Source organism: Balaenoptera acutorostrata, chromosome 4 (assembly GCF_949987535.1).
Source record: "Balaenoptera acutorostrata chromosome 4, mBalAcu1.1, whole genome shotgun sequence".
Lineage (NCBI taxonomy): Eukaryota > Metazoa > Chordata > Mammalia > Artiodactyla > Balaenopteridae > Balaenoptera > Balaenoptera acutorostrata.
The window spans coordinates 103,157,953-103,181,230 of NC_080067.1; the positions used below are offsets into that span (position 1 = coordinate 103,157,953).

Here is a 23,278-nt window from a genome sequence, read left to right on the forward strand (position 1 = left end):
TAAGTTAGCCAAAATAAGCATATATTTCAGTAAAAGCCCATCTGATGATCTTAGTTCTGTTTCCTTAGCAAGATGAACAGGGAGAGAGCCTATAATTTATTTTAAGGAAAGAGTAAAAGAGAAAAAAAAGGTCATTTAATTTGGACTTTTTAATAGGTGGATTTGGGCTTACAAAACTTGGTTTTTCTCTTCAGTTTCCTGCTTTTTATTCCACTTAAGAAAAAGTGAGCTGTGTAGTACACAGAAAGCACATTGAAGGGCATCCAATTTCTAAATGTTCATTGTATTCCTTTCCTGAATCAGGCTGTTCTCAGATTTCACAGTGCACCTATTAGCTCATAATCAGAGGTAGAATAATGCCAGTGACATTTTAAACCTGATTTGTTTGTAAAAGGTTTGGGTCTGCATTCAGCTAACATTTACTGAGTGCCAACAACGTGCTCAGCCCTGTGGGTGGTGTTGTGCCTACAAACAGGAGTAAGCGTGGTACCTGCCCTTGAGGAGCTCGAGGCTAGTGGGGTAGGTCGCTAATGACCGATTATTCTACACAAAGTGGTGAGAGTTCTGGTAGAAGTCTGCACCAGGGGCGACAGAAGCCCAGAGTGGGCGGCACATCGCAAGGTCTGGGGAAATTAGGAAGAAATTCCTGGAGGAGGTGACCCCTAGGCTGAGGCGTGAAGGAGGAGTAGGCTGGAGCCAGCTAGGTGACTGTGGTAAGAGAAAGGAATGTCAGAGAGGATAGCACATGTCAGAGCAGTGGCCCGAAATGGCACGGTTGTGTGTGGTGAATACAGGCTGTTTTCACCAGAGTGAGGGGCGAAAAGTGGACAGACGCCGTAGAAGCCAAGAGAAGCAGAAGCCAAGTTAGGGAGGTCCTTCTGCGCCAGATCAAGAAACATGGTCAAGTGATGGGGAGACCCTAAAGGATGGTAACTGGGGAGTGCCTTGCTGTGACTTTCATTTTCATTTTCATTCTGACTTTCATTTAGTTGGAATAATCACTTTTGATACTAGAGCTACTTATAACGAGTAGCAGTTGGTAGAACAAATCTAACTAAAAGAACTTTTTGTTAATTTCTTTCATGAGTATCATTCTGGCATCTGACCTAATTGGTCAAATAGGTACTTAAGAGAAACATGCCTTTGGGCGGAGCTGGATTTCATTCTGGAATCACAGGACCGATCAGGTCATGGGGTTCACATCTAGCTTCTGGTTGTAATTGTTTCAGACTCAGCTACAACCTTGTCCTCTTTATCCCACCCTCCTCCTATGTGTCTTGCTTGTCTCTGCTGTCTGTCATCAGTGTACCTTCTAAGGAGGACCCCTGCAACCTATCCTTATCCCAAGACGAGCAAAGCCCAAAGGAAGCCCTTTCTGGATTTGTCTTTGGAAAAAGCAGTATTAAACTGAGATTAGGAATCCCTGTAATCAGAACTCCATGCCAAGTTTTACAACTTGGCATAAATTTGGGGCCACTATGCATGTCTGTATGTGGCTTATTTAATGTTATTTTTAGTTTGGTACAATTAAATGAAATCCATTCAGATATAAAGACTGTTAATGTTCATAAATGTGATTTGACCAGGATTATATTGATAGTCCCTAATGGGTCATGATTTAAAAGTTGTATATCAGTAGTTTGAAGTAGAGAACATTCTCACACTGGGGACAAATATAACACACATGGATGTAAATTTTCTAATGAAAATTATCTAGTCTATGCCATGGGAAACTTTGTGGTGGTCTAGTAGTTCAGTAGATACCAGCCCCCACTGAGCTTGTAAATATATTCTGCACTCTCAGAGGTATGATGGAGATAAATCTGTCTATCTAATGGGCAAAAATGTTTTGAGCTGAAATATTAAAATTATGTGTTGAAACACCTATTAGTCAAATAACCAAGGAAGAATAAAGTGAAGTCAAATCATTTCATTTACTTTGAGATTTCTGAGCCTAAACGTACCTGAGGAAACAAAACTAACACCCATGAAACATCATAACACAGAATAAAAGGACATGCCGATGTAGGACTTACACCCAGGTTCTGCAATTTAGAAGAGGAGAGAAAGCCTCGTGGAATACTTGAGACAAGAACTTGACAGTAAAGGATAGGATGGCATGAAGCAGGCCGGCAAGAAAAGAAAGAACAAGAGTATTCCACGTGAAATCCATGTGCACAACTTAGGTGAAATACAAGTAGTCCTCAAAGTTACTACTGACAGCAAGGCTACAGCAAGTATAATAAAACTACGAGTTCCCCAATGTAGGTTTGTTGGCTCTTTTGATGCAGGCTTTTTTCATACTGTCTTACATTGTTAAGGCAACGTTCCTTTCCATTGTATCTTCTCTACCCCAACCATGATCCAAGATTAATGTTACTAAAAGACTCCCTGTAAAATAAAGAGGAAGTATGTACAGGATGCAGTTAGCAGGTGGTTTTTATTAGCTATAAAGAATGACTTTAGTCACATTTCATTACTTGAGGAAAATTTTGAGTCAAAATACATAGTAAACTCCCTAAATAAGCAAACTTTGAACTATAGCTGTTAAAATTCCCCCATGAGGTTCTGGAATTCCCTGTTTGAAAAGCTGGAAGATAATAACTTCTGAAAGAATATCTATAGCTTTTTTCCAATTCTAGGAGACACATATAAAGAATTTATTTTAGTCGCATTTTCCATCATTTGTCCTGACTAACAAGCAGGAGCTCTAAAAACAGGTGATAATTACTGGCTAATCGTTACACAGTGACATAGGTGGAGTAGAGCTTGGTGTTAGAACACCCAGGAGAATCAAGGCAGAGAAAATAGATCTACAGAGCTTTTGGGGATAAAAATTCTAAGTGTTCACACACTATTCTAGAATCAAAAAGACAGCCAACGATGCTACCGTCTCCCTGCCCATTTTTAACGACTTAGCCGAGTTTTATTTACTCTGCGGAAGCTCGAAAAATAACCCACAGTACGGGAGCATCCAGCAGGTGTCTTGCTGCTGGGAGAGTTCAGCTGCACACCTGGCGTGAGACGTTTCTGTCTCTAGAAAACGGAGCCGCTTGGCTGCCCTGAGGAACCTGGGTGCAGCTCCCAGGGCGGCACAGCAGGGACAGGCCCAGCCTTGCTGACGGCTTCTTGCAGCTGCGGTGATAGATGTACGCAGGGAAGAGGGGCTGTTTGTGGGGAGCCAGAACTGCTTTAGTCAGGTGAAGCAGGAGACCTGTTAACAGAGGCAGAAAGCTGTGGCACAACTCTATCACCTTCTTTGGAGGATCCCTCTCTCACCCCCGCCCCTAAAATACAAAGAAAATGTAGAGATGTTAGCGTCCACTGAATCAGTACCCATCTAGGCCACTCTCCAACATTTAGTTTCCACTTATTTTTTTTCCCCATGAAACCTCATTGTGTGGCTCTTGTTGAACTAAAAGAAAAATATTAAGAAGAGCGTCTCCTGTCCGGAGCCAACTACTTTGTTTGCAAAGACCACTATGATTATATTTAGTTCCGGGAATGGAAGAAATGATAAAGGATATGGCTTAAAAAAATAAGTGTTGCACCACTGCTGAAAAGGACACAACGTGTGGACTAATTGATCTTGAAATCTCTCCCAGCTCTAAAATGATGTAATCTTATGCTATCTGAAGCCATGCACAGAATCAGTGGGAAAACTGGAACTGAAAATAAAACCAAAACCTAGGTCCATCTTACAGCAAGTAGAATTGTCCTGATAAACCATTTTTGCTTTGAATCGATGTCTGTGGTCTGCGATTTGTTTTCAGACAAATTATTTTTAGCACGCATTTTGGTAATAAATTGATGGGCAGGATTCTTCCTGATGAACTAGTTGGGGAATATGGACTTCACACAATCACTGTCCACTTAAAAAGTCCTTGTAGGGCTTCCCTGGTGGCGCAGTGGTTGAGAATCCGCCTGCCAATGCAGGGGACACGGGTTCGAGCCCTGGTCTGGGAAGATCCCACATGCCGCGGAGCAACTGGGCCTGTGAGCCACAACTACTGAGCCTGCGCGTCTGGAGCCTGTGCTCCGCAACAAGAGAGGCCGCGATAGTGAGAGGCCCGCGCACCGCGATGAAGAGTGGCCCCCGCTCGCCGCAACTAGAGAAAGCACTCGCACAGAAACGAAGACCCAACACAGCCAAAAATAAATAAATAAATAAATTTATTTTTTTAAAAAAGCCCTTGTATATCAGAATTCTCTTCATATGAGACCATGTGTCTCCTTGCTTGGCTAAAAAACTGAAGAATCCACTTGTGTGCTAGACATACACGTGGTCTAGCGATTTCCTATGGAAAATGCACTCTGAGAATTAAGATAAATCAAGTTTACTTAACCTGCTCAAGTACTTCTACTGTCGTCTGTGGCTTGGGAGGATTCTGGAGAACAGTTCTTCCTCTAAGACTAAAACCTACCAAAGTTTCCTGTAGCTGACAGCGAAGATAGTTTGGGACCGTTGGTTTATGTTGTTTGACTTAATAAAACCTTGGCACTAAAAATAAACTGGAATAGAGGCAGCAACTTCTTGTATACTGTAAATCTGATTGAACAAACCAGGTATGTGGAATGGCCATTATGCCCTTATTCATATGGTTTTTGTGAAATTCTGGGCTCTGCAGTCTGTATTAACTTTCAATATCTCTTCTCATCAGCTTTGTAGAAAGGAATAAAATAAGCTGCCAGAGCACTGGGCATTTTACTTAGTTTTATTGTAGGTCTGAGCAGCAGAAGAATAATTGCTTCCTCATTAAAGAAGGAAGACATTGATTTGATTGCTCAGGTTTGCACCTTTTTTTTTTTAAAGATTTATTGATTGATTGATTGATTGCTATGTTGGGTCTTCATTTCTGTGCGAGGGCTTTCTCTAGATGCGGCAAGTGGGGGACACTCTTCATTGCGGTGTGCGGGCCTCTCACTATCGTGGCCTCTCTTGTTGTGGAGCACAGGCTCAGCAGTTGTGGCTCACGGGCCCAGCTGCTCCGTGGCATGTGGGATCCTCCCAGACCAGGGCTTGAACCCGTGTTCCCTGCATTAGCAGGCAGATTCTCAACCACTGCGCCACCAGGGAAGCCCAGGTTTGCAACTTTTCATCAGGCAAAAGAACAGCTAAGAGCGTGGAACTCCACTAGTCTCTAAAAAGAGCAATTCTTCTTTTCATATCGCCATATTCTTTTTTTTTTAACATCTTTATTGGAGTATAATTGCTTTACATTGTTGTGTTAGCTTCTGCTGTGTAACAAAGTGAATCAGCTCTATGTATACATATGTCCCCTTAACCCCTCCCTCTTGCTTCTCCCTCCCACCTTCCCTATCCCACCCCTCTAGGTGGTCACAGAGCACTGAGCTGATCTCCCTGTGGTATGCGGCTGCTTTTTATTACTTTTCACTTTGAACTCCTCAGTATCTAAGGAGGGGGTGTGAGATACTCATAGCAACACTACAGAATTAGAGTGCAGCCCAGATCTGGAATTTGTGTGTCCCCCCACAGAAATGGGAGAGAAAAGAAATGTCCCTAAGGACCTACTGGGCAGCTAATTAATGATCCCTGATGCCTGCTGATGCCCTGTTCCTCTCCCTTCTGTCCGATTTAGGCTTATTTTGTCCTCAAAGTATCTCCGCAGCTCTGCCCTTTGCTTCTCATCTGTATTCCCAGGCCAGCACAATGCCTGCACATGGCGGGTATCCAGAAATGCTTTCCATAACCCTGCAGTGTCCTTGGAGAACTGACTAATTTGATTTCCCTTTCCCTATTCCACTGCTCCTTACTCTTTTTTTTTTTTTTTTTTTTCTTTTTCTTTTTCCCCTCTTCCCTTTCTTTCCCTCTGACTGAAACCCAACCTGAATGGGGCCCAAATATTTCAAGATGACACTAGGGGCCAATCAGCTAACAAAACAATTCAAACCAACAAAGAGCTACGGGGGGGCCTTTCTATATAAAAAGTGGTTGCTTGAGGTTTATGAGCTTTTGTTAAGTTTATCGAGTAATGAAAACTATACCTTAGCTGTATGTTATGGGTAAAAATAGAGGAAAATCGTTATAGAGAGGAACAAAGGAAGGGGAGGCGGAGAGAAGTGTCTGCCCTAACCAGACCTGGAGGTTTACCTCAGGCTAGAGCCCGCAGGTTGGAGCTTCCCTATCTCTGTCAGTTTTGCCCGTGAACCACAGATGCCCTTCTTATAACCTTTACAAACACAAAAGCAAGTATGTGGTTCTGCCTTGAGAGTTCTATGGCAGTGTGTGTCAAATTCCCCAAGAATAGAAGCACCTTTAAAAAAATTCTTTAGAGATATAATACTAGAGAATATTTATAATGACTTACTATGTGCCTGGTACGTTGCTTTTACATGTATCATCTCATTTAATCCTCATAAGAAACTCACAGATACTTTTATACCCTTATGAGGTTATAATTACTATAATTAATAGTATCCTCACAAATACCATTATTATCCTCATCTTTATACTCGAGGAAATTGAGGCTCAGAGAGGTTAATTTACTTACCTTAAAGTTACACATTAGTGCAGCTGTGAACCCAAGTCTTTCTGGCTCCAAAACCCATGGCCTTAACCACAGAGCCATGCTGCCTTCTGATAGGGCAGCCGGGAAGATTGTTTTTGTTTGGATCCATACCTCTCTGGGCAAAACCAGGCATGGCTTCTGCCAGGGGTGTTATTCATTTGGCTTGTCCTCTATGAGGCCCAAAGGCTTGACTGCAGCTGTCACCTGGACTGTACTCCACTTAGATATTCATTGTGATGAAGTAGGTCTTAGAAATAGCTTTTTAAATTTAATTTTCATTTTTATCAGAAGAACATGTACATGGTTTTAAAACTCAAATACTACAAAGCAGTTCATTCCTATTCCTAAATTCCGTTTGCCAGAAGCAACAATTTTCAATAATTTTGTTCTTTTTTTCAGCTTTATTAAGGTATAATTGATGAAAAAAATTATAAGGTATTTAAAGTGTACAACATGATTTGATATACATATACATTATGAAAGGATTCCCCCTGAATTAATTAATATATCTATTACATCATATATTTACTATTTTTTAATTGGTGAGAACATTTAAATTATAATCTCTTGGGGCTTCCCTGGTGGCGCAGTGGTTGAGAATCTGCCTGCTAATGCAGGGGATACGGGTTCGAGCCCTGGTCTCGGAAGATCCCACATGCCACGGAGCAGCTGGGCCCGTGAGCCACAACTACTGAGCCTGCGCGTCTGGAGTCTGTGCCCCGCAACGGGAGGGGCCGCGATAGTGAAAGGCCCGTGCACCGGGATGAAGAGCGGTCCCCGCACCGCGATGAAGAGTGGCCCCCACTTGCCGCAACTGGAGAAAGCCCTCGCACGAACCGAAGACCCAACACAGCCATAAATAAATAAATAAATAAATAAATAAATAAAGTAGCTATAAAAAAAAAAAGCATGGTCTGAATAATAAAATATAAAAAAAAAATTATAATCTCTTGGCAAATTTCAATTATACAGTACAGTGTTTCAACTATAGTCACCATATTATTCTTTAGTTCCTCAGATCCTATTCATTTTACAACTGAAGTTTGTACCCTTTTACCAACATCTATTTACCCCAGCCCTTGCAGTCACTTTTCTACTCTCTCCGTTTCTATGAGTTTGACATTTTTTTTTTTAATACATTTATTTTATTTATTTATTATTTTTGGCTGCGTTGGGTCTTCGTTGCTGCACACAGTCTTTCTCTAGTTGCGGCGAGCGGGGGCTGCTCTTCGTTGTGGTGCGTGGGCTTCTCATTGCGGTGGCTTCTTTTGTTGCAGAGCACGGGCTCTAGGCGCGCGGGCTTCAGTAGTTGGGGCTCGCGGGCTCTAGAGCGCAGGCTCAGTAGTTGTGGCGCACTGGCTTAGTTGCTCCGCGGCATGTGGGATCCTCCCCGACCAGGGCTCGAACCCGTGTCCCCTGCACTGGCAGGCGGATTCTTAACCACTGCGCCGCCAGGGAAGCCCCTGACAGTTTTTTTTTTTAAAGATCCACATGTAAGTGATACCAGGAACTATTTGTCTTTCTCTGCCTGGCTTATTTCACTTAGCATAATGCCCTCCAGTTTCATTCATGTTATCGCAAATGACAGGATTTACTTCATTTTTAAGGCTGAATAACACTCCATTGTGTGTGTGTGTATACACATACATACATACAGTTGACCCTTGAACAACGTAGGTTTGAACTGCATGGGTTCACTTACATGTGGATTTTTTTCAATAAATACAGTACCTGTATTTTCATTTTACAGATCTTTAACTAAAGTTTGTATTTGATTAGAGATCATAATATGCAGAATCAAAAGAATTAGGGTTTGAGTCCTGATTCTATCCAAACTATTTCAGCTTCTTGCCCTTGGGTGAGTCAATTATCAATTCCTCCATTTTTGAGGCAGAGATAGCAATACTCAGATTTTCACCTGCTTGGGGGGTTGGCACCTGTAACCCCCCACATTGTTCAAGGGTCAACTGTATGTATGGGTATGTGTGTGTGTGTGTATACACATCATAATTTCTTTATCGATTCTTCTGTCAATGGACACTTAAGTTGTTTCCATACCTTGCCTAGAGTGAATAATGCTGCTATGAACATAGGAGTACAGATATCTTTTCAAGATAATGATTTCATTTCCTTGGATATACACCCAGAGGTGGGATTACTGGATCATATGGTAGTTCTATTTTTAATTTCTTGAGGAACCTCCATACTGTTCCCCAGAGTGACTGTGCCAGTTTACATTCCTACCAGCAGTGCACAAGGGTTCCCTTTACTCCACACCCTCACCAGCATTTGCTATCTCTTGTCTTTTAAATAATAGACATCCTAACAGGTGTGAGGTAATATCTCATTGGGGTTTTGATTTCCCTTTCTCTGATGATTAATGATGTTGAGCATTCTTTCATGTACCTATTGGCTATTTGTATGTCTTCTTTTGAAAAGTGTCTTTTCAGGTCCTTTGCCCATTTCTTAATTGGGTTATTTGCTTTTTTGCTATTGAGTTGTGTGAGTTCCTTATATATTTTGGATATTAACCACTTATCAGATATATGATTTGCAAATATTTTCTCCCATTCCATAGGTTGCCTTTTCATTTTGTTGATGTTTCCCTTTGCTGTGCAGAAGATTTTCAGTTTGATGTAGTCCCACTTATTTATTTGTGCTTTTGTTGCCTTTGCTTTTGGAGTCAGATCCAAAAATTATTGCCAAGACTGATATCAAGGAGTTTACCACCTATTTTTTTCTTTGAGGAGTTTTATGATTTCAGCTTTCGTGTTCAAGTCTTTAAACCATGTTGAGTTGATTTGTATGTATGGTATCCAATAGGGGTCCAGTTTCATTCTTTTGCATGTGGCTATCCAGTTTTCCCAACACCATTTATTCAAGGGACTAGCCTTTCCCCATTGTGAATCCTTGGCTCCTTTGCCATAAATTAATTGACCATATATATGTAGGTTTATGTATGGGCTCTCTAATTCTGTTCCACTGATGTATGTGTCTTTTTTTATGCCCATACCATACTGTTTTGATTACTATAGCTTTGTAATATAGTTTGAAATCAGGCCATGTGAGGCCTCCAGCTTTGCCTACTCAGGGTCTTTTGTGATTCCATGAGTTTTAGAAATGTTTTTTCTATTTCTGTGAAAAATGCCATTGGAATTTTGATATGGATTGCATTGAAACTGTAGATCACTTGGGGTAGTACTGACAGTTTAACAATATTAATCCTTTCAATCCATGAATGTGGACTATCTTTCATTTTATTTGTGTTTCTTCAATTTCTTTCATCAATGTCTTAAAGGTTTCAGTGTACAGATCTTTCATCTCCTTAAAATTATTCCTAAGTATTTTATTATTTTTGAGGCTATTGTAAATTTTGAGACTATTGTAAATGTAAATTGTTTGCTTAATTTCTCTTTCTGATAGTTTGTTTTCAGTATATAGAAAACCAACAGATTTCTATATATTAATATTTTATCCTGCAACTTTACCAAATGTATTAGTTCTAGCAGCTTTTTGGTGGAGTGTTTATGGTTTTCTATATATAATATCATGTCATCATCTGCAAATAGAAGTTTTACTTCTTCCTTTCCAATTTGGGTGTCTTTTAATTTCCTTCTCTTGACTAATTGCTCTGGCTAGGACTTCCAGTGCTATGTTGAATAAAAGTGGTGAGAGTGGGCATTCTTTTCTTGTTCCTGATCTTAGAGGAAAAGCTTCCAGCATTTCATCACTGAGTATGATGTTAGCTCAATGGGCTTTTCATGTAAGCCTTTATTATGTTGAGGTACGTTCCCTCTGTACCAAGTTTGTTGAGTTTTTATCAAGAAAGAAAGTTGAATTTTGTCAAATGCTTTCTCTGAATCTATTGAGTTTATATAGGTCATATAGATTTTTATTCCTCATTTTGTTAATATGGTATATCACATTGATTGATTTGTGGCTGTTGAACCATCTTTGCATTCTTGGAATGAATCCCACTTGATCATGGTTTATGATCCTTCTAATGTATTGTTGAACTCAGTTTGCTAATATTTTGTTGAGGATTTTTGCATCTACGTTTCATCAGGAACATTGGATTATAATTTTCTTTTCTTGTAGTGTCCTTGTCTGGCTTTGGTATCAGGATAATGCTGGCCTCAGAAAATGAGTTTGGGAGTTCTCCCCTCCCCTTCAATTTATAGGAAGACTTTGAGAAGGATTGGTGTTAATTCTTCTTTAAATGTTTGCTAGAATTCACTGGTAAAACCATCTGGTCCTGGGCTTTTATTTGTTGGGAAGTTTTTGATTACTGACTCAATCTCCTTTCTAGTAATTACTCTATTCAAATTATCTATTTCTTCATGATTTAGTCTTGGTAGGTTGTATGTTTCTAAGAATTTATACATTTCTTCTAGGTTATCCAATCTGTTGGTGTATAATTGTTCATAGTAGTCTCTTAAGATCCCTTGTATTTCTGTAGCACCAGTTGTAATGTCTCCTTTTATTTCTGATTTTCTAATTTTATTTGAGTTCTTTTTCTTAGTTACTGTAGCTAAAGGTTTGTCAGTTTTGTTTATCTTTATGAAAAACCAGCTCTTAATTTTGTTGATCTTTTGTATTGTTTTTTGGTCCCTATTTCCTTTACTTCTGCTCTGATCTTTGTTATTTCCTTCCTTCTACTAACTTTGGGCTGTTTTCTCTTCTTTTTCTTATTCCTTGAGGTGTAAAATTAGGTTGTTTATTTGATATCTTTCTTTTTTTTTAATGTAGGCATTTATTTCTATAAATTTCCCTCTTGGAATTGCTTTTGAGGCATTCCAAAATTTTGGTATGTTGTCTTTCCATTTTCCTTTGGCTCAAGATATATTTTGATTGCTCTTGATTTTTTTTCTTTGACCCATTCGTTGTTCAGTGGCATGTTTGTTGTTTAATCTCCACATATTTGTGAAATTTCCAATTTCTTCTTTTAACTGATTTCTATTTTCTTACCATTGTGGTTAGAAAATACACTTTAAATGATTTCAATTTTCTTAAATTTATTAAGGCTTGTTTTGCAGCCTAACAGATGACCTATCCTGAAGAATGTTTCATGTGCTCTTCAGAAGAAAGTGTATTCTGTTGCTGTTGGATGGAATGTTCTTTATATGTCCATTAGGTCCATCTGCTTTAACATTATGTTAAGTCCAGTGTCTCCTTATTAATTTTCTGTATGGATGTTCTATATATACATTGTTGAAAGCATGGCATTGAAGTTCCCTGCTATTACTGTAGTGCCATTTCTTCCGCAGATCTGTTAATATTTGCTTTGTATACTAAGGTCCTCCTATGTTGTGTACATGTTTACAGATGTTATATCCTCTTGATGAGCTGACCCCTTTATCATTATATAATGACCTCCTTTGTGTCCTTTCACAATCTTTGGCTTAAAGTCTATTTTGTCTTATATAAATATAGGTATCCCTGCTGTCTTTTGGTTTCCATTTACATGGAATATCTTTTCCATCCCTTCTCTTTCAGTCTATGTGTGTCCTTAAAGCTGAAGTCAGTCTCTTTCAGGAGAATTAGATGGGTCTTGGTTTTTTAATCCATTCAGCCACTCTACGTCTTTTAATTAGAGTTTGGTCCATTTATATTTAAAATAATTATTGATAGGTATGGACTTACTATTGCTATTTTGTTCATTATTTTCTGGTTGTTTTATAATTCCTTTGTTCCTTTCTTCCTCTCTTCCTCTCTTCCTTTGTGATTTGATGAATTTCTGTAGTGTTATGCTGTGATTCTGTTCTCTTTTTTGTGTGTGTATATCGATCATCGGTTATTACTTTGTAGTTACCATGAGGTTTACATAAAACGTCATATAAGTCTATTTTAAGTTGATGACAACTTCAAACACACAAAAGCTCTACTTTTTTACACTCTTCTCCACATTTTGTTTTTATGCCACAATTTACATTTATACACTGTATATCTGTTAACAAATTATTATAGTTACAGTTATTGTAATATTTTTGTCTTTTAACTCTCATATTAGAGTTAGAAGTGATTTACCCACCACAATTTCAACATTAGAGTATTCCGAATGTAACTGTGTATTTACTTTTACCATTGAGTTTTATACTTTCATGTTTTCCTGTTACTAATTAGCATCCTTTTGTTTCTGTTTGAAGAACTCTCTTTAACATTTCTTGTAAGGCTGATGTAGTGGTGATGAACTCTTTCAGCTTTTGTTTGTCTGGGAAACTCTTTATCTCTCCTTCAATTCTGAAGAGCAACTTTGCTGAGAATTTTTTCTTTTTTTTAATTTCAGCACTTTGAATATATCATGCTGGTCCCTTCTGGCCTGAAAGTTTCTGCTGAAAAATCTGCTGATATTGCTATGAGAGCTCCCTTGTACATAACAAGTTGCTTTTCCCCTGCTGCTTTTAAGATTCTTTCCTTGTCTTTAACTTTTGACAATTAAATTATCATTAATGTGGATCTCTTAAAATTAATGTGGGTCTCATGGTGTGGACCTCTTTGGATTCCATTTGGAACTCTCTGGACTTCCTGTATCTGGATGTCTGTTTCTTTACCCTAGTTAGGAAAGTTTTCAGCTGTTATTTCTTTGAATAAGCTTTCTGCCCCCTTTCTTTCCCTCTCCCTGTTCTGGGACTCACATAATGCATATCTTGATCCATTTGATGGTGTCCCATACATCTCTTAAGCTGTCTTTTTTGTTGCTCCTCTGATTGGATGCATTTCACTGCCCCATCTTCACATCCACTGATCCTTCCTTCCACTCATCTAGTCTGCTGTTGAACTCCTCTAATTAAGTTTTCAGGTCAATTATTATATTCTTAACTCTGTGTTTTCTGGTTTGGCACTTTTTTATATTTTCTATCCCTTTGTACTTTGTTTACACATTGTTCTCCTGACCTTGGTAAGCATCTTAATGACTTATTTTAAACTCTTTATCAGGTAAATCACTTGTCCATTTCATTAAGATCTGTTTCTAGAGATTTTTCTTGTTCTTTTGTTTGGAACATATTCTTGTTTCTTCATTTTCCTTGATTCTGTGTTTGGTTTCTGCACATTAGATAAAACAGCCACCTCTCCCAGTCTCAATAGAATGGTCTCAGGTAGGAAATGAACCTCTTGAATCAGCCCAACCTGAGCTCGTACTTGTTTCTCAAACCTCTAAGATTGTCCAAGCAATTTTCTTTGTTCTTAGTGGCTCCTAGTAGTTGGAGGTATGCCAAAACTCATGAGTGTACCAAAGGGGAGGATCACAGTCAGCATCTACATGCAGGCTGATTATAAGCTGGGCCCTAGGCAGCAGGTGGGAAATTATGTAGTTAAGCCCCTTCCAGGGTGTTGACTTAAAAAATATTCACAACCTAAAAGTTGAGAGTTATATTTTATTTGGCGGGAATTTTTAGGACTTCAAGCCTGGGAGGCAGCATCTCAAGTAACCCTGGGAGAACTGCTCTGCAGAGGCAAGGGGGGAACCAGGATATACAGTTTTGCAACAAAGAGCAGGTAGTCAGAACATCAAAAGATTACTGTTAGAAAACCAGATATCCCAAGTTAAGGAATTTAGCGCTTTTCTATGTATGGGAAGATGCAAGAGTCTAGGCTTACTGAAGTCATTCCTTTGATATGCACCTCAGCTATCTGGGGCCAGTGTTTTTACATCCTGAGTTTCCTCAGGGCTCACTGCAGGGAGTGGCTGCAGTCTGATGGCTGCTAGATGGCAGGTATTCTTTCCTTCCTGAGTTCCCTCAGGGCTCACATTGGAGGGCTGCAATTGCTGCTGACTGTGACATCCTGTTTACTGATATGGCAGGAAATATTCCATTTCTCAAGGGAAACACTAGGAGATGGCTGCTTTTCCCTGCTGGACCCAGGATATAGTTAGGGCAGGGAGGTAGGGTAGGGAAGTGTGCTCCTGCATCCATTAAAAACTGCTTTTTGTTTGCTAGTCCTGTGGAATTTGTGAACACAAACCCACTGGCTCTCAGAGACAGGCAATATGGAGACCTATTCCTTGGGCAGCAGCTGCAAAAGCTGGGGTGTCAGCCATTTGTACAAGCCCCTTCCAGGGAAACACTAGTGGCTTGGTTTTATTGTTGTAGCAGGCTGAAGGAAGAGGGCAGGGAAGGTGTATGCCAACTTCCCTGTCGCTGGGGAGGATCACAGCCAGCCCCTAAACGTGTGCTAAAACTAAAAGCTTCATCCTCAGGTGTCAGCTTTTAAAAGATGCAGATAAACCCCTTTCAGGGAAAGACAGGAAGATGGGCATTTTTGCCTGCTTCCTCTGTGCTGAGCCCTGGGGGGCAGCTAGTTAAAAACTGCTTCTTTGCCACAGTCCTGTGGGACTCATGAATGGCTAAGTAACCCATGGGCTATCAGAGCCAGGTGATCCAAGGACTCATCCCTTTGGATAGAAGCTGTAAAAACTAGGGCACAGGCATGTTTTACAACCTCCTTCCAGGCAGATACTAGCAAGTTTGAGCAGGCTGGAGAGAGAAGGTGGGAGAGCATCCAGTGGCTTCCCTGGTCTCCAGGGAGGATCACAGCCCCCAGAGCTTGCTAAATTAAAATCCTGATCCTCAGGTTGCAGCTTTTAACATTGGCAGATAAACACCTTTCAGAGAAATATTGAGATAGATGATGGTGCCCTTTTGCTCTCTACTGAGCCCTGGGGGCATAGCCATGGTGAGTGCTCATACACTTGTGAATAAGTGGATTTGCTATATCCTTATGGGTCTCATAAACACAAGCCCAATTGGCTTTCAGAGCTGGGTGTTTAGGGGACCCATCCCTCAGGTAAGAGTCTTAAAAGCTGGGATGCAGATGTGGGTTACAAACCCTTTGCTCCTCAGGAAGAAGTTGGGAGTTGGGGGTTCCCTCCTGATTATATGGTGCTGTGTCAGGGATGGGATTTATGGCAAGTGTGTCTCAGCCTTTGCTACCCATTTTGATGGGGGTATTCTCTCATTTCCCCAATGCATAGGAGTTGCTCAGCTAGTTTCTGGATCTCTTTCAGAGGGAATTGCTCTATGTGCAGCTGTGCATTCAATGTGTCTGTGGGGGCAGGAGAGCTCAGGAGCTTCCTATGTTACCATCTTAGTCCTGCCTCTCTCATTTTCAATTATTTTAGCTATTTCTTCTGTTAATTAAATCCATATGTCTAGACTATTTCTCCAAATGGTCAAGTGCTCAAGTCATCTATTTGTTACATGTGTTTGTTTATGGCAACATCTCCTGGAAGCCCTCACCATCATCTTTTGCCTCTCTCCTATGTTGAATCCCCCTAATTCCTATATCCCATGTCTTCCTTGTTTACTTGCTTTCTGGAATTTCTTGAGAAACACATCTTGAAGAAAGGTTATGGAAGATAATATTTTTGAGTTCTTACGTGTCTGAAAATATCCGTGTTTTATTCTGATACTGTTGTTTAGCCAAACATAGATTGTAGGATAAAATAAACGCTTGAAAGCATTGTTCCATTATTTTCTAACTTCTAGAGCTGCTGAGATGTCATGTCATTCTGATTCTGCATCCTTTGAATAGGACGTATTTTCTTCTCAGAAACATTTAAGATCTTGTCTTTATCCCAGTACTCTGAAATTTTGCAATTTGTTTGCTTCAGTCTTTTTTCTTTTTTCATCTTGTTGGGCAAATATTAGGCCTTTTAAATCTAGAAACCCATGTTTTTCAATTCTGGGAAATTACTTTAAAACTTTCTAGGATAATTTTCTACCCTCCTTTTCCACTCCTCTCTCTTCTAGAACCTCCTAGTTTTATATTCCCTGAAAAAATCTGCTCATTTCCGTATTTTCTCTCATTTTTCATCTTTTTTTTCTAGTATTTGTAAAATTTCCTTAACTTTATTTTCCAAACATTCTATTTGAAGTTTTACTTATTCTGTACTTTTTATTTTAAATAACTTTCTTCTCCTCTATGGGATTTTTGCACAGCTAAAATCCTATGCTTATTCCCTATGTATAATCAATATTTTCTCTGAGACATTACTCTCTTCTACCTACAGTGTCATAAATCTTGTGATAAAATGTGCTTCTTGGGAAAGATTTTTGCCTTTTAAAATATATTCTGTTTATATATTTTCTGTTTAATCAGCCAAAAATATGTGCCTTTTAGTTCTCATGCAGTTAATTAAACTTAATTTAAAATGATTTCTTCAAAACTTGTCAAGTATCATAAAATGGTGGCAAAAAAACCCAAAAACAATCCCCAAAAGTAGCTTATCAATATTTGTGGCCATTCTACAAATATAGCTGAAGTGCAAATAACTGTGAAATAAAAAGACATGGAAATAATTTCAGCAATCAGACTTGGCCAAAGCACAGAGCTTTTTGGCAATGGCCTGGAATGTGGAATGCATTGCCCGCTTGAATCCAAGTCCAGGTGCCTGTGATTTCTTTTTCCACTTTCAGTTCACCATTTCTTTTTAATAAGTTCATCAGGCCTCTGAGCTAGAATTTAATCTGTGGAAAATATTCTATGCCAAAGCACCCCATGTATGTGCAATTTATTTAAATGAGTGAGATGGGTGGCTTTATATCAGCAGTCTTATTGCAAAGGATAACGGCACTTTCTACCAGTTGATTAGTTTACAAAATGCTTTCATGTGCAGTTTTTCACTCTAAAAACCCTGAATGTTTTAATTCTATGACATAAATCACAGCAAGATCCTTTTTGACCCACCTCCTAGAAAAGTGGAAACAAAAACAAAAATACACAAATGGGACCTAATGAAACTTAAAACTTTTGCACAGCAAAGGAAACCATAAACAAGATGAAAAGACAACCCTCAGAATGGGAGAAAATATTTGCAAATGAAGCAACTGACAAAGGATTAATCTCCAAAATTTACAAGCAGCTCACGCAGCTCAATATCAAAAAAAAAAAAAACCCAATCCAAAAATGGGCAGAAGACCTAAAACAGACATTTCTCCAAAGAAGATATACAGATTGCCAATAAACACATGAAAGGATGCTCAACATCACTAATCATTAGAGAAATGCAAATCAAAACTACAATGAGGTATCACCTCACAGCAGTCAGAATGGCCATCATCAAAAAATCTACAAACAAATGCTGGAGAGGGTGTGGAGAAAAGGGAACCCCCTTGCACTGTTGGTGGGAATGTAAACTGATACAGCCACTATGGAGAACAGTATGGAGGTTCCTTAAAAAACTAAAAATAGAACTACCATATGACCCAGCAATCCCACTACTGGGCACATACCCTGAGAAAACCATAATTCAAAAAGTCATGTACCACAATGTTCATTGCAGCACTATTTACAATAGCCAGGACATGGAAGCAACCTAAGTGTCCATCGACAGATGAATGGATAAAGATGTGGCACATATATACAATGGAATGTTACTCAGACATATAAAGAAACAAAATTGAGTTACTTGCAGTGAGGTGGATGGACCTAGAGTCTTTCATACAGAGTGAAGTAAGTCAGAAAGAGAAAAGCAAATACCATATGCTAACACATATATATGGAATCTAAAAAAAGAAGGTTCTGAAGAACTTAGGGGCAGGACAGGAATAAAGATGCAGATGGAGAGAATGGACTTGAGGACACTGGGAGGGGGAAGGGTAAGCTGGGACGAAGTGAGAGAGTGGCATGGACATATATACACTACCAAATGTAAAATAGATAGCTAGTGGGAAGCAGCTGCATAGCACAGGGAGATCAGCTCGGTGCTTTGTGACCACCTAGAGGGGTGGGATAAGGAGGGTGGGAGGGAGACACAAGAGGGAGGGGTTAAGGGGATATATGTATACATATAGCTGATTCACTTTGTTATACAGCAGAAACTAACACATTGTAAAGCAATTATACTCCAATAAAGATGTTAAAAAAAAATTTTTAAATAGATAAATAAGTGAAAACCCTGCATGTTTTAATCCCCCTATCACAAAGTTTGGAAGTTTGGAAAAGCAAAGACAATTAAGAGTACAAGGGTTAAAAGAGTCATTGCTCTTAACTGAAAAATAGGAAAATACTTCTCTCTTGGGGTTTGTGTGTACTACTTTTCATATGTAGTGTCTGGTACATAGTAAGCACTCAAAAAATGTTCACATTGTAATGCTAGAATCTGTCTTCCTTATAGATTCCAGCAGTGCCTCAACAGTCAAAAATCTGACTCCTTGAGCCCCAGAAAGTTCTGTTATTGCTCACTTGGTATCCTCTGTACCAAATTAAGAGCTGTCATCCTTCTGTTTTTCAAAGTATTTTTTGTGTTTTGGACTCTTAGTCAATTACAAACTTTTCAAAAAGAGGAATTATCTCCCAAAAGTCTTTCACAGTTTTGAAACTCAATCAGTTCTATCAGCTGACTCAAGCTGGTTTTACATTCGAAATTACTTTCCTGCTAAGTCTCAATCAGTTCTATCAGCTGACTCAAGCTGGTTTTACATTCAAAATTACTTTCCTGCTAAGTCTGCTACTGAAAGGAACTCTTAGTTTCAGGCAAACAGCAAATAGCTTTACTGTTTGAACTTAAAAGGGTTTGCTCTGCTTGAGTATTCTATGGATGAAATTTGTCAAATATTGCATAGTAATTTAGTGCATAATTCTTAAGGACAGAATCAAACATAACTACAAGGGATATGGGCTTATTTTGTCTTTTGTTTTTTTTAACATAAAGGGTTAAGGGCCTGACCCATATGAATCTAGTTTATAGAAGGAGAGAAAAGTGTCTTTGTGCCCATACTCTTCGTGAGCTGACACTACCATGCCCCTACTCGGAATATATCGTGGCTTCCTATGATCCACAGAAGACCCAAGTTCCAGGAGATATAACCAGGAACTTCTTGCCACAAAATATTTTCATGTACATCTGCTCCCATAGCTTATCTAGTAGTTCTCAAATGTCGGCACAGGATTCACCTCAGGAACTTACTACAAATACTTCTCTGGAACCCCTCAAAAAGGGATTCAGTAGCTAGAATGGAACAAGAAGTCTGCACTTTAAACAAACTTTCCCCACTGTAGCTCTATCATGTGATTCTGACATGGGTAGCTCAAACCCCACAATGAAGAACATTGCCTAAGTCTATGGCTATACCCAGGGTTGGGATAATAAGGAATTAAAAAGGAACTTATTCTGCGCTCCCAGGAAGTAGCTAAACATTTGAAGTTAACTGAGGCTCCTTGTTACTGGAATTAGCCTGGGTCCGCCACATACCTCTTTTCCTGTATGTCCATTAGCAACCTGCCCAGCTATTTCTATTAATTTGGAGCTTTTAAAAGACAACAATCTTTTTTATTAACTTAACCCTTTTCTTCTAGAAAACAATTAGACAAGCTGTTTGAACAGTAGAATTAAAGGAAATTTTCTTTCCTGAAGCTTCTTCTAGAACATATGTCCATTCACCGTCATGATTTCAAAACAGAATCAGGAAGAATGTCAGTATGACAAGAAAATTGTTTGCTTCCTACCACTTAAGAATATTATTTTTGTTTTGTTTGTTTGTTTCCCCCCTACACAGCTATGAGTTCCAGGTGAAACCCAAAAACCCACTTGGTGAAGGCCCACCCAGCAACACAGTGGCATTCAGTACTGAATCAGGTAATGACATCAGCAGTAATTCCTAACAAGGATATAAAGGGTCACAATGTTTTGCATAGCTTGTTTGAAACCTAGCTAAACACTGGGTAAAGCATTTGATTTAAAAAAAACCATCCATTTGAAAAAGCAAACTGATGAAGGTACCTTTAAGGAAACACCCCTTGGGTTTTTCCTCATTTATCTCTATGTCAGAAAAACATCAGGCATATCAGTTTAAAAGAAAAAAAGCGTGTAGTCAGTCTATACTCAATAGTGAATGAATGTTCCTCTCTATGCCTAGAATCTGTGCCTGGAATCAAAATATCAGACGCTCAGCCACAGTATCCAGAAAGGGAATTCATGTGATAGGTTTTCATGATGAACAGCTATGAAATTTTCTAATTTGGCCTCAGTTCCAATTCCTTAATGAGATACATCTGTACTCACAGAATTAGTGTATAATTTTTTACACCAAATGCAGTTCATGGCATCTTGGTGATTTTATCATCAATAGTTTTTTTTAATGAAACTAAAAGAGGAAGACTTTAAAATGGAAGTAAAATCTAGAACAGCAATGAAGACTACTAACTACACAAATCATATATAAAAGATACAGCTGAGTACGTGGCAGAGGAGATTCTCCACTGGAGAACAATTCCCAAAACAAAATATACAATTTTCAAATTTGGACTTTCGTAAGAGTGTACTGTTTTGCAAGATTCCTTAACAACTGTCAGCACCCATCTTCTTCACTATGTCACTGGAACACTGGGACTTACCTATAACCTCTGACTCTGTCTTTGCTATTTCTCCTTAGCTGACCCAAGAGTGAGTGAGCCAGTTTCTGGTAAGTACCTACCTGGATGAGAACACAACTACACGCTTTCCTACAGTGATTCAACTGAACGGGCGTGGTAGAATTTTAATCATGATATCACTTTAGTCCGTTTAGTCTTCTTAGAATATCAATCAGGTATGAATGCTTACCTAAAACATTCAGTAACATTGACAGCCTATGTTGTTTCAGGAACAAGTTGAATATTTTAAAACCTGCTTTCCATTCTTGTAACAGACCAGCTCAACTTTTCTGTTTAATAATTAAGTCAAGATATAGCACCCTCATTTCCACTTTTAATAACAAGTCACATTAAAGTAACTGTTTAAATTGTATAATATGCTGCAAAAACAGAAACCTAAATTTGCTCCTAAAGGGGTGCTGTTCTACACTGAGCGCTGCAGAGGCTAGTCAACTCTGACACGTGCTGCTCCAAGGTTTACCTCATCGTTGACGGAAATTTAATTGGGGGCTTACTCCTATATTTTTGGCTCCAATATTTAGCACTGGAGAAAACCAGCTATCAGCAGGTTGACAATGAACTTGGCAAACTACTTTTTTAAAAGCTTTTAAGACAGCTTTTCAGGACTGAAAGTCAAATACTAAACTCAAACCATGTGCTTCCCTTATGCAGCAGGAAGAGATGCCATCTGGACTGAAAGACCCTTTAATTCAGACTCTTACTCAGAATGTAAGGGCAAACAGTATGTCAAAAGGACGTGGTATAAAAAGTTTGTAGGGGTGCAGCTGTGCAACTCTCTCAGATACAAGATTTATCTGAGTGACTCCCTCACAGGTAAGCAGGGCCATCAGTTCTGTTGTGAGGATTATCCTTCAGGAAATGCTTTGCAGCGTTCTGTAACTTAGCCTTTTCTATGGACAGTCCCAGACACGAAGGTGTGATGTAAATACAAGTTTCCTTTCTGAGCAAGATGTTATTAGAATCTTAGGATTTGAGATATGCTGTAAGAAGGTAAATAATGAAAATGCAATCTGAAACAGTGCCATCGTGGCAAACTTGAACGTAGAAAAACTAGTCACATCCAAGCTCAATTTTGTTACAGCCAACCCAGGATAAAAAGCCTACTGGTAGTAAAAAGAGTGTATCTAACAATAATCATGGAAGGAGTATGACGTATTTAAGATTTTAAGTCTGTCAGAGACAAGAGCAAGGTTAAAACACTGAGCCAGAAGGGCTATAACCCCTTGCTCCAGACTCAGTGGGTTATTTTCTATATTCATACAGTAAAAAGTTTAAATAAGTAAGATTGGCCCCAACATAGAAAGGTAGACATTTGCTCAATCATTCAACAAAACTCTCTGCTTTGTTCAGACACGGTTCCAGGTGCTGGGGACAAAGCAGGAAATCAGACATGTTCCTGCTCTTTGTAGCTCACAGTCTAGTGGGGAGAGACAGAAAGCAAACACGTAAATAAGAATTTCATATAGTGCTCTGAAGAAAAAAAAAAGGGTGAAAGAAAATGGCGAAATGGAATGAAAATGGAGAAAAAATGGCTGAATGAAAGCTCTTTTAGTTAGAATGGTTAGGAAAAGCCCCCCCCCTCAAAAGGTAGCACATGTGCCGAGAAGAAGAAAACTATGAGAAGGAACCAACCACGCAAAGATCGAGGGATAAAGAACCAGAGGTAGAAGGAAGAGAAACGCAAAGACCTGCAGCAGAAAATGCCTCGCCGGTTCCACTAGTGTGGCTGGGGCTTAGTAAGGGGAAGATCAGGCAGCATGAAGTTGTGCAGAGCTAGGAAACCAGGTTAAGGACTCCCGGGTTTTATTCTGAGTATAACAGAAGACTGCTGGAGAGATTGATGGAGGGGCGTAACACTATCTGAGTTGCGTTTTTGAAAGATGACTAATCTGTGAAAGGAGGAGGGAAGGAAAAATAGGGAAAAGCAAGAGTGAAAGCAGGGACGCCAGCTGGGAGACGATTCCATAGTTCAATCAAGGAACACTGGTGGCTCGAACTAGAAGGAAAGGGGGGAGAAGTACAAGAACAAGGAAGACGGATTATTTGAAACAATTTGATTATTTCAGAGTCCTCCCATATCAAAGGCAGTAATACTTCATGATCCTTTTAATTTGTTTTTTTCAGGAAAATTTTATAATATAGGTGATCAGAGAGGCCACGGAGAAGATCACTGCCAGTTCGTGGACTCATTTTTAGATGGACGCACAGGACAGCAACTCTCTTCTGACCAGTTACCCACCAAAGAAGGTATGTTTTCTGAGCCTCCTCGTAAGCAAGAGGCTTTTACAAATTAACCCAAAAAACATTCAAGCTGAGAAAATCAATCACTTTAAAAATAATTCTGTAGTACTACTCCTCCATCTGCCTAGGAA

General features: G+C 39.3%; 1 protein-coding gene across 12 annotated transcripts in view; it reads left to right on the plus strand.

The window, feature by feature from the left end:
• ABI3BP (ABI family member 3 binding protein) overlaps positions 1–23,278 on the plus strand; it is a 263,791-nt gene that overhangs the window by 237,931 nt on the left and 2,582 nt on the right. For all 12 annotated transcript variants that reach the window (XM_007164013.2, XM_007164015.2, XM_028168601.2 and 9 more), the window contains 4 exons: positions 20,030–20,109; positions 20,906–20,935; positions 21,558–21,719; positions 23,031–23,153. In XM_007164013.2, coding sequence (XP_007164075.2) covers positions 20,030–20,109; positions 20,906–20,935; positions 21,558–21,719; positions 23,031–23,153 — 395 coding nt within the window. The remainder of the gene's footprint in view (positions 1–20,029; positions 20,110–20,905; positions 20,936–21,557; positions 21,720–23,030; positions 23,154–23,278) is intronic.